At 42.3% G+C, this 11157-nt stretch overlaps 1 protein-coding gene across 2 annotated transcripts; it reads left to right on the top strand.

The window, feature by feature from the left end:
- The first annotated feature begins 528 nt into the window (after positions 1 to 528).
- KNOP1 (lysine rich nucleolar protein 1) lies at positions 529 to 10700 on the top strand. Of its 2 annotated transcripts, XM_086622392.1 has the most exons (5): positions 529 to 623; positions 2143 to 3547; positions 7207 to 7275; positions 7735 to 7812; positions 10389 to 10700. In XM_086622392.1, exons 1-5 carry the CDS (start codon positions 529 to 531, stop codon positions 10698 to 10700), a joined length of 1959 nt encoding a protein of 652 aa, XP_086478518.1. The 2 variants fall into 2 exon arrangements, with proteins under 2 accessions (XP_086478518.1, XP_086478519.1); XM_086622393.1 differs by lacking the exon at positions 529 to 623 and having other exon boundaries at positions 2144 to 3541.
- Positions 10701 to 11157: the final 457 nt, after the last annotated feature.

Raw genomic sequence — 11157 nt, 5'->3', positions numbered from 1 at the left:
CTCTCCCAAGGCAATAACCCAACTCCATTACCAGGGTAACACACAAACCCGGATCCATTAGAGCACAGCAAACTAGAGGCCGTGACACTATCGCGATAAACTGGATGCTTTTGGCCCTGCTGCACGTTACAGAGACACACACAAGGGTATGTTTCTGTCCGAAGAAGACACCAGGAAGAAGCAGCGTGAGGCTCAGGAGCAGAACGGCCTTTGGAGCTGCTCTCGGTGGTGAGAACGGCGGTTCCTTTGCACTCTGCTGCAGGCGGCACGGCCACCGCCCCCGCCGGGCCGGCTCTGCCCCCCGGCCCCGCAGCGCGGACACGGCACCGGGCGCCCCGCCGGCAGGGCAGGGGCCCGGCACCGGCCTCGGCCCGGGCAGCAGCGCGGAGCGGCCTTGAAGAGCCCCGAGCGACCGGGCCGGCCCCGCGGGCGCTCCCCGGGGGTCTCTCGCCGCCCCTTTCCCGGGGGGAGGCGCTCCCACCTGCGCACACGCGCTCCCAGAGGCTCGGCGGCCGCCCGCCCGCCGCCATGCCGCTCCGCGTCGCCGCGGCAACCGCCCCGCCAGCCCCCGTCGCGGGGCGGGCGCGTTCCCCTTCCGGGTCGGCGGGACGCGGGCGCTGCACGTGGGCCGCGCAGGTAAGCGGCGGCGCGGCCGCCCGAGGAGACGGGCTGCGGGGACGGGCTGCCCGGCGGAGGCGCCCCCGGGGCGGCCTCTGTGCGGGGCGGGAAAGGGGCGCAGCCGCCGCGCTCCGCTTCTTCCTTCTAACGGGGGCAGAACCGGGGCGGAATGTGGGCTGACATCGCATCGCTGCCGGGAGGCGGGGGGCGGTCCCCTGGAACCGGGGCCGGCCGGCGGGAGTCCGGCTCCTTCCCAGGGCGCGGGGGTTACCCGTGGGCAGCGCGGGGCCCGCCCGCCCGGCAGCAGCGACCGCGCCGGGCAGGAGGGGCGGGCGGCAGCGGCACACAGCGCTGCTGGCGGTGGTGGCAGCCCTGGCACGCGTGCAGAGAGCAGGCAGGGGTACAGCAGGAGGTCGTGTTTGTGAGCGGGCATCATAAAAATCCGCTTCACCTGTGTCCGAAGCTAGTAACTTCTATAGAACTGAAGTATCAGTAGAAGGAAGGAGTATTTTTGTCTTTATTACATTATGTAGTGATAGGACACAGGGCAATGGCTTTAAACTGAAAGAGGGGAGATTTAGATTAGATCTAAGGAAGAAATTCTTCACTCAGAGGGTGGTGAGGCACTGGAACAGGTTGCCCAGAGAAGCTGTAGATGCCCCATCCCTGGAAGTGTCCAAAGCCAGGTTGGATGAGGCTTTGGGCCACCTGGTGTAGTGGAGCGTGTCCCTGCCCATGGCAGGGGGGTTGGAACTAGATGATCTTTGAGGTCCCTTCCAACCCAAACCATTCTATGATTCTATATTAGATTTTTTTAAAAAGATTTTGACAAGGTCCCTTGAAAGAGGCAATTAAAGAAATCCTGTGGATTAGTTGTTGATTAAAAGATGGGAAACCAAGTAGGAATAAGTAGGTTTCTCAGCAGAGGCAAGAAGTGTCTGTCACCAAGCAGGGACCACAGACTTCTCTGCTGTGACTGCTGGGAAGCACCGACATCCTGAGAAAGGAAACAGGTAGCAAGGACAAGAAATCACAAACAAGCAAATTCAAGGTAATGACCAAGGTGCCTTGAGAGGATCTTGTAATGCTGAGTGGTCAAAAAAGTGATGTGAAGTTCAGTGTTAAACAAGTGAAGTCATACATATGTGAAAAATCACCTTAACTACACTTACCGATTTATATATTTTTGTCATTTAGGAAAGATTTTTAGAGGGTTGGTATTTCTGTGAAAATGTCATGTCGGCAGCTGTCAAAGAGACAAATAGAAAGTCGCAAACTAACTAGGACAGCAATAAAGAACAAGAGGAAAAAAAATCACCCCTTTACCACTCCAGTAGACTATATTTTAAGTCCTGCATGCAGTTCTAGTTCCCTCCATCATGGAAAGCAGACTATGAAATTGGAAAAAAGTGCTGGGGACAATGAGAGGTATGGAATGGTTTCAGAATAAAGGAAGACCAAATAGACTAGGACTTGTGTCATCTTGTTGAAGCAATGCACTAACATTTTAATTTCATTTTTTAGAATGATAATAATGAAAAAGAGAAAAGTGCATGAGGAACCTGTACAGAAAAAGAAAAAGGTGAAAAGTAGTAGGAGCCAGGCTATCGTTAAAATTGAGAAAGATGTTCCAACTGTCATTAAAATTGAGGATGATGACCAGCGTGAGTCAAAAAAAAAAGTCAGGAAAAGGGAAAATTTAAATGATGATGAATGTTTAGACCAATTAGAACTGAAGAAGAAGAAGAAGAAAAACAAGAAAAAGAAAGTTATCTCTGAATTACTGAAAGAAGCACATTTAGAAAGCTTTGTCAATGTAGGCGGCCATCTGGATTCAGAACCTCAAGAATCATCAGAGGAACAAATTAAAATTCTTAAAAAGAGGAAAAAAAAAGTCCAACGTCATTCCTCCTTATCATTGGAGAATAATCAGAATAGTGATGGGGAGGTTTCAAATCATCATACAAATGGTACTAAGGAAAATCAATTTGCTTTTAAAAAAAGCAGGAAGAATACTGCTTTGAATTTGGAATTGGATGGTGAAGTAACTAAGAAAAAAAAGAAAGGCATTTTTTCTTTTTCATTAGAGGACATCCAAGACAGTGAACATGAACAGTCTGAAAAAGTTTGTAAAAAACCACAGAAATACATTTCACAAGAAAAAGCTTTTACAGGTGAAACCCATGGAACAGGTATTATCCAGAATGACGGGGAGAGTTATATGGGAAGAAGGAAGAGGAAGAAGAAGAAAGATAAGTCCAAGTCCTTCTTACCACTAGCAGATAATCAGAACATCATCTATGGAGTTCCTGATAGCCCTGTTGCATTAAGTGACTTCAGAAAAAGGCAAAGAAAGAATTCCCAGGAAATTACATTGACAGAGGAAGAGGACGGTACTGAGAACTCTGGAAGTATCAGAGAGACCAAGAGAAAGAAGAACAGAAGCAAAGATGTTTCTTCCTTAACATGTGAATATGATCAAGATTACAGTCACAGAGTTCCTGATAAGCATCTCCCAGCACAGCAAGAAGTTGAGCCTGAGGACAAAGAGCTTTCTGGGAAAAAAGGCAGGAAGAATATCACAGATAATAATGAAGTCATCAAGAAGAAAAAGAAAAAGAAGATTCAGAAAGAGGAGGAGGAAACAACATATTTGAAAGTTTCTTTAAACAACGACAGTGCATCTAAAAGCCAAAAAATAACACTACTAGAAAGGAAAAAAAAGAACAAAGAGAGCAAAACGCAGCGAGCTGAATGTGTCACCGGGGACGCTGTAGATAGGGTATTACACAATACTAATCATACGCTCTGTGACAGAAAAAGGCGAAGAAGAAAAAAAGTAGCAGAGGACCTCACTGAAGAACCAGGTTCAAAAGCAAATACAGAAAAGCAAAAGATCAAGAGAGAAGACATGGGAAATGAGGCACTGGTAAGTTGTAAAGAAGGTATCTTTGCATCTTCCTGCTAAGGAACTGAAAGCTTTTTAGGTAGACAGTTTCGTGTTTTGCAGGCTGTTCTGCCTGTTCAGACCCTTCGGTTACATTTAGGTCAATAGGGGCCTCCTCTGGGTTTTGGGAAGCAGGATCAGCTCATCTATTGATTTCAGCACGTTGTAAAACACGGGAAAGTATTTTTTAATGCCTACTGCTGTAGTCATCTGGTGTTCCAATTGTGAAAATGTAAGTATTACAACTAACAGCAAGTAGTGGCACAAAAAGAAAACTAGTACATACAGTCATAAACATTTTTCTATCCCTACTTCAGTTGCTCTTTGCAAAGTGGCAGCACTCCTACAAAACAGAATTTTAATACCTCATTTAACCTGAGCAGGTTGGTAGCAGCATGAGTGCATCTAACCCTGTTTGTTAGACTTTTCCTCAAGCTTTTGCTGCTGGAACTGCATAGTGTTAGAAACAAGAGGTAAATTCAGCCAAAACCTGTTGTCTAACTTGGACAAAACTTAAGAGAAAATCCTAAGAATCCTAAATGCAGACTAGGCCTAGAGCATTGATGTATAAATTTTGAAGGAAAAATACTAGAGAACAACCTAAACACAAAGTCTTAATTAAAAAAATATGTGCAAGAAAAGAAACAGATTTAAGAGTTCTGTAAATTATAACTGAAGGTACCTGGAATTGTGTCCTGACTGACTGTTAAAGGAAATCCCATCCCAGAGTCTTGCAGTACTGTGATTTCTAGATGAAACAAACATGGAGAAGATCTGATGAAAGATATGAAATACAGAGGTTTCTTCTTCTATTTTTTTCAAAAATTAGACTAAGATCTGGGTTTATTGCTTTAACTTTTTTTTTAATATTTATTCTTTTTTTATATGTTTAGGGTCATATTTCACAGCTATTTAAGGGCCTAAATTTAGTACTTACATGCCTAACCTCTGTTGTCATTAGAAATTAAGCTGTGAGATACTCAGAAATTCAGTAAATATCTATCTGTATTTTTGATAACAGCTTATCAACTTTGAAAACAGCTCATTGCAAGTCATTAGGAGCTTGTTTTTATTTTCATAGGTAACGAGAAACTGCACTCTCGTTTTTTATCAAGAACTTTGAACGCTTGGCTTGTTTAAAAGTCAAGCACTAGATAATAAAAGATCATTGAAGACTTTCGTAAACTAGGGACAGAGCAGGCCGTAGCGCCGGCTGCCTCTCGAGCACACGTCATGGTGTGCTCCGCTTTGTTACGCACTCACATACCCAGTTGCTTCGTGTTCTGTGGAAACCTGGCAGCTTTCTGGGGTCTCGTGCTAATTATTAAACATGGATTTGCATAAGCAGGTTCTTCAGCCTTCATGGAGACCCAGATACAGGCTTTTTCCACAAAGGTTTGTGTTGGGATTGTGTACACTTATCAGTCATTAGGTGAGCAGATGTTTGGGGCTTTTTACTCAGGTTTCTCCTTTTGACCTTTCAAAGGACAAGGTGGTTTTATTGCTGAGATATATTTTCTAATTAAATTGACATTACCTTTTTGAGACATTTGGACTCTTGCAGCTGCTCACATTCTGTGGAGGCGAGATAAGCCTAACAAGGACAAGTACACTTGCGTGAAGGTAGTGACCAGTTGCAATGGAAAACACAGCAAATACCTTGCAGGCAATTGCAGAGAAGGGTGTAGGGTGATGCATGTTTTGTTTCTCTTCTCCATATTTAGCTCTGTCCTTTCATAATAAAAAGTACTTTAGAGAAATTCTCCTGAAGATTGAGAAGTCTGGAAAAATCGGTTCTAGAGAAATCGAGTTCGTGCCAAGCCAAAAGACACTGCTGTAAGAAATGGCTGATAACGTTGGTCTTGCATTTAATTGTGCCATTGTCCTGAGCCATCTTCTAGTCAACAGTGTGTCACACGTACTGCTGGATGCCTTGAAAAATCCTGTCGGGCTTGTGCAGCAAGCAAAAGAGTAAGTTTTTAAAGACAATGTGGAGCAATACCCACTTAATATCAGTGATTGATATTTCCTTTTGGATGCCATTACAGTCAACTTGGGCAGAGTGAGGAGGAGTGAGGACTCAATTTACTTCTTTGAAATTGTTTGCTTGCAGATAGCTTAATTCTACCATGTGTGAATGTGCTCCCCTTCCCTGGAGTTGGGGGAAGACTGGCATACCTCCAGAAAGGAGTTAATTTTTGCCACGCAGTAGCCTTCAGCAGGTCAGCGACATGCTGTGAATTAGCAAGGATGGGGTGCATCCTTCCTTCTTCCTTGTCTGCCACTTGACCTTCCAGCTAAAAAAAAAAAAACATGTTGCAGCTGTTTGCAGAATCCTGTCACGACAGTTCTCCTGCTTGTTTTAAGAGATCTGAAAAGACAGTACCAGGCCATCTAGAAGTAAACTGAGTTGATTTTTTGTTTGTTTGTTTTTTCTTTTCATCCAAGAGAATGAGCTCTCCTTATTGCAATGTTCTTGCATTTGTAATGGTGCACGTACTTGTGTGTGTGTGAAATCAATGTATAAAAGGTAGCTTTGGAAAACGAGGTAAATCGTGCATGGCTTTAAATAAAACTGTAACCTCTCAACAGCAGCTTCTGCTGACAGAAGTACGTTGCAAATCTTTTCCTTGTCTTAGTGTTCCCTGGCTATTTCACGCTTGGATTGTTATGTTAGCTGTATCAATAGATCTTCCTGTTGGCCACCTTTTCCAGCCTGGTCTAAAGCTTATGGCTCTAATTTACCACTGTTCTGGACTTATTACTTATCCTGTTACACTGAACGCCCAAAAATCTTATCCTTATCCTTTTTAGAAATTTAGAAAAGAAAGGCTGAGGGCAATGATCTAGAAAGGCCAGTCAATGGGAGCAAAAGCTGCTGAAGGGCTGCAGTTTGTGGAAGAGTTAGCAGTATCTGCTGCTTGTGGACTCTGCCACTGATTTATTTCCTGCCCTCCTGCCCATCCATTCCTGCCGTAGCTGCCATGGCCCTTCACATCAGCTCCCTGTTCCTTGCGCTCAAACGTGGAACTAACATACTGTTTGCTGCCATTGTAGGAGACGCGTTTTATACGTGTCACACCTCTCCCTGTGCTCTTTCCAAACTGGAAGCTCCTTGGGCACCAGTCACCTACTCTGCATCTGTACAAGATGATGCTTCTCGATTTTTATTTTTTTTTTAAGTGGCTAGTGGGATCAACATGCCTCAGGCTTGTCCTGTGCCTTCAGAGAGGCCATTGTCTTACCACCAATTTTTGAAATTTTTTTAAACTGTCAGTCTTTCTGTCCCTTATTTCAAGTATAAGTTTAAACTTTTATAAAATGCTTTAATTTCAGATTACCCTGGCTGCAAGCATTACTGTATGTACCAGTGATGTTGCAGGTCCATTTTAATGTGTGATTTAAAAAAAAATGTCTTATCCTCTTTGTTAAAAATAGGATCTTCTCCTTGAGGAGAAAGTCTCTCCATAGAAATACACAGGTTTCATTGGCATTTTCAGCTTAGATACGACTATTTCTTCTTGCTCCAGAATACTACTACTTTATTGCTTAGTAGTATTACTTATATGGTCAGAGCTGTGTAAATTCTAATTAACCAGAATGGATAAAACTATTAATACAAGCTTTTTCCTGTTTTACAGGAACATGTGGATGATGTAACTATTGTGCAGGTAAAAAAAGGAAACTGTGATGAAGTTAACATAGACAAGGTATGCTTTGTCTTAATTGTGTAAGATTTCAAGCAAGTCAGCATTTAGTATAGACATAGAATTTGTAACAAAAAAACTGCTTTGTTGCTTGTGTATGCCAAGATTTCCTTAAACAGAGCTCTGCTTAAAATGTGGTTTACCTTCCATGGGTTAAGTCCAAAATGTACAGCTGTGGTCAATGTCAGAAGCTTCTAAGTAGCTTACCAGGTTAAATACAGGTTTCTTTGCCTCCAGTCAATGTTGGCAGTTTCAGTGTAGCTGTTACCTGCACTTAAAAGATTAAACGTATCTGATACAGCAAAATCTTCATTTAAAATACCACTATAAAAAAAAAAAAAAATCACAGTTCTTGTGTTGAGTGTGTAAAAGAATCACATGCAGCTTTTTAATTGTCCTTGCAAAATTCTGGAGATAACCATTTTATTCTTAGTGTCTTGTGCTGTTTTTCGTGTGTGCCAGGTGAGGCGGCAGGCTCTGCAAGAAGAAATCGATAGAGAATCTGGCAAAACTAAGGATTTCAGCCCCGAAGTGGAATGGGTATGTATGAACTTAGACCTTGATATGATGGAAATACTATCTCCCAGAGCAGGTTCCTGCAAAAATCACTGCACTCTTTTTTTGTACGTGGCTTAGATACATGGCTTGACACAACAGTCTTCCTTCTGACTGTAAATTTAAGGTCATGCTATAGAACAAGTTCATAAAACCTCAAGAGAGTCTGGGAGCTGACCAGTGAACTCCAGCAGCAGCTGGCATTGTACAGACATTGTACAGATCTAGTTCCCATCACCAGTCCTCAAATTGCCCAGAGAAGTGGTGGATGCCCCCTCTCTGGAGGTGTTCAAGGCCAGGTTGGACAGAGCCTTGAGTAGCCTGGTCCAGTTGAGAGGCGTCCCTGCCCATGACAGGGAGGTTGGATTAGATGATCTCTGAGGTCCCTTCCAGCCTATGCCATTCTATGATTCTATGAAATGCAACATTTTCTCTGGTTCCTCTGCAGAATGAGCCATGACAAATTGCTACAGTAGCATTTTCTGTTTACTGTGAAATACAAATAATTCTAGGCTATGGATATAGCAGTTACTGGATTGTATCTGAATTGTGATCTGGAAGACTGCAGACATTCAGAAACAGGGATGCACGTGGAAAGGTAAAAGGGATGACAACTGATAACGTGTGATATTTACAGTCGGTCCTCTCCTAACTTCTACATCTTTCCTTCACCACTCTGAAAGATGATTCTTTATTCTTTGTTTTCGCATCCTACTCACTCTGCCTCCTGACAGGTTTACAGTAGAGTCGTGGAAACTGTTGCAGTAGTGTTTAGCGGGTGTAGTAAGATTCAGGAAGTGAGAGAGCTTTGCTAGTAATTCAGGATTCTTAGTTGTTTTTCAAGACTGCCAGTACATCTAGAAAGTTGGAATATACCTCAAATAAATGCCAGAAACGGCTCTGCTAGGTTTTTACATAGTGGGAGGCAGACTGCAATAGCTCTGGAACTGCAACTATCTAATAGTCTCTGAAGTCATTGAGAAAAATGACATCCTTGGCAGTGGATCTCAGTTCTTTGGTGCTGATCTGTCTCTGTGTAGAAGTACACAGAAGAATAAAAGCTATGGAAACTAATTCATCAGCTTCACAAAGAGTGAGCTGGAAGTGCTGTAGCAAAAGCTATGTGTAGTGCCTGCCAGCAATTCACTTAAAAAAAAAAATTACAGGGTTTGACAAGCCATAATTATTTTTGCATCTGTGCAGATGTCTCCCATTCCAAAGGGAGGACATATATATGTATATGTGTGCATGTGTCTGTATCACGAACCTGGGCTTATACAGCAACTTGTCTTTGAGCAAGGTAAAAATACCAAAGTATTACAGATAGTTTTCTTTTAACAGCAGGTATTCTGGCCTGTGATAGTGAATGATACTCCAGCCTTGCATTTTTTTAACTTAAAAAACCTGCTACAGCTTGCCTGCAATATTGTGTAGCATGCTGTGCGTCATGTTGGCTGTCTAGTGGAGAATGACTGTTTCATGCAAGCTACAACTGTTCAGTTGGAAGGATTTCAGGTGTACATAAACACACCACGATATTCACATTTTTTTCCTTTGAGGTAGCCAGCTCAGTCTATTGAATTAATGATCAAACGTTCTTCCATTTAATATCACCCCCCATTTTAAAGAAAAAATTGGGAGTAGCAGTCCTGCCAAAAATAGTTAAAAATGACTGCATAGCTCCTAGCTATAGCTTGGGAATCAATTAAGATCCATAGATAATGAAACCTGTTCTTAGGTAAGCCAAAAGTTCATTAACTTTGTGAATCATATGATGTATCTTGGGTTACCCACAAATGGCTGAATTCTGGTTTTACTTGGACGTTACTTATATTCTCAGAAAGGAGCCAGTCCCTGCAGACAAAAGAAAAATCCTGAAGGAGGGAACTAATTCAAAGAATACAGTGAAAGGCAGAGCAAAGGAATGGCAAACTGCGAGGGAGGGAAGGCTTTAACAGTACTATATTTAGTCCTGTTGGATGAGGGTATGCCCTCAGTTTTTGCATCCTTGCAATATTAGTGGTGATTAGTGGGATGAGAATAGAAATATTACTGAAAGCAGACGAGTGAGATTGAACACTGTCTCCAAAACTCACATAACAAAACACTGCTTGAAAACAACAGCTACCTAACTAGGCAGTAGGAGAATGAAAAGCTAACCGTACGAAGTGACAGAGTGGAAGAGGATTAAGTCTGACAATTGTCTTAGAAAAAGAGAATGACTGGGCAATGTCTGGCTCATTGAGCTAGGTAACTATTATCCAGAGAGCAGAAAAGTCAGGATTCCTAAAGACAGAGGGAAAAGAGATTCTGAAAGTGCATTAAACTCTGTCTCCAGGTTAAATGACCTGAAATGCTAATGAAGATGCAATCATGCAGGACTATGTCATTCTTTTATCTTGTTCTTTGAGAGGTACTGCCCCTGGAATGACTGCTTCCCAGCTTTGTCAACCCTGTCAGGTTTTTGTAGCTGGTTCTCTTTTCATGGCACACAGCCAGAAATTGTCGTCCTTGGTCTTGGTGTTATTTAATTTTAGTGTCATCCTTCTTTTGCTTCACAGGATACAAAGTTGGGCCAGTGGAGTACAGCTGCTTTTCAAAGTTCTGAGAAAGAAATGAAGTTTTTTAGACTGATGGGTGGCTTTAAAAAGGGCTCTGTGCCTATCCAAAATCTCTCAGCAATGGCAAACAAACCAAACATGGCTCTGAACAGGGAAGGAGAGGAGAAGTTACAGCAGGCTCTGAAGATGGAATTTGATAAAGCAATGGACTTCAAGCAACATAGAGGAATTGGTCTTGGATTTCAACCTGCTGCCAACAAAAAAGTATACATAGACAAATATGCATCTAGATCTATCAAACTTGAAGATTAAAACTCTGAAGTAATAAAAGGAATGAAAATTCAACAGGAAAATTTCATATCTTTTTACTTGAAATAAAACACAAAATGTTTAAGAAATTTGATTTATGAGGCATTTTTAGTACAAATTTTCAACTGCATATGCCAGATTATGTGGAACTATGTCCTCACTTCAGCTAAACAGTAAGTTCTTGAAACCTTTACAATGTATTGTACAAGACAAGAGACAGCCTCCTTGATTGAAGATATGTGGGCAATGCCTACAACAAGCTGAAACTTAGTAGGTTTTTTCTTAAAATGCTGATTTCATAAACTTATTTTTAGCTACATTTTAGTAATTCAAATGGATTTTAGTGTTCTGTAAAATCTTCACATTTTTACACTCAGTGAGTGGTACAAAGTGATGGCATTTTACTTGAAGAAACTACTGGTATGCCTACAAATTTGATGAGGAGAGACTTTTAACTCAG

Source organism: Tauraco erythrolophus, chromosome 17, assembly GCF_009769465.1.
Source record: "Tauraco erythrolophus isolate bTauEry1 chromosome 17, bTauEry1.pri, whole genome shotgun sequence".
Taxonomy (NCBI): domain Eukaryota; kingdom Metazoa; phylum Chordata; class Aves; order Musophagiformes; family Musophagidae; genus Tauraco; species Tauraco erythrolophus.
Note: the sequence above shows the minus strand (reverse complement) of the source record. Positions and strands in the feature narration are given on the sequence as shown.

What these genes read in the sequence shown, in the direction of transcription:
- KNOP1 (XM_086622392.1), top strand. Translation starts at nt 529, where the DNA reads ATGCCGCTCCGCGTCGCCGCGGCAACCGCCCCGCCAGCCCCCGTCGCG. An exon ending in ACATGGGAAATGAGGCACTG is followed by an intron (nt 3,548 to 7,206) that starts GTAAGTTGTAAA and finishes CCTGTTTTACAG; the next exon opens with GAACATGTGGATGATGTAAC. An exon ending in TCAGCCCCGAAGTGGAATGG is followed by an intron (nt 7,813 to 10,388) that starts GTATGTATGAAC and finishes TTTGCTTCACAG; the next exon opens with GATACAAAGTTGGGCCAGTG.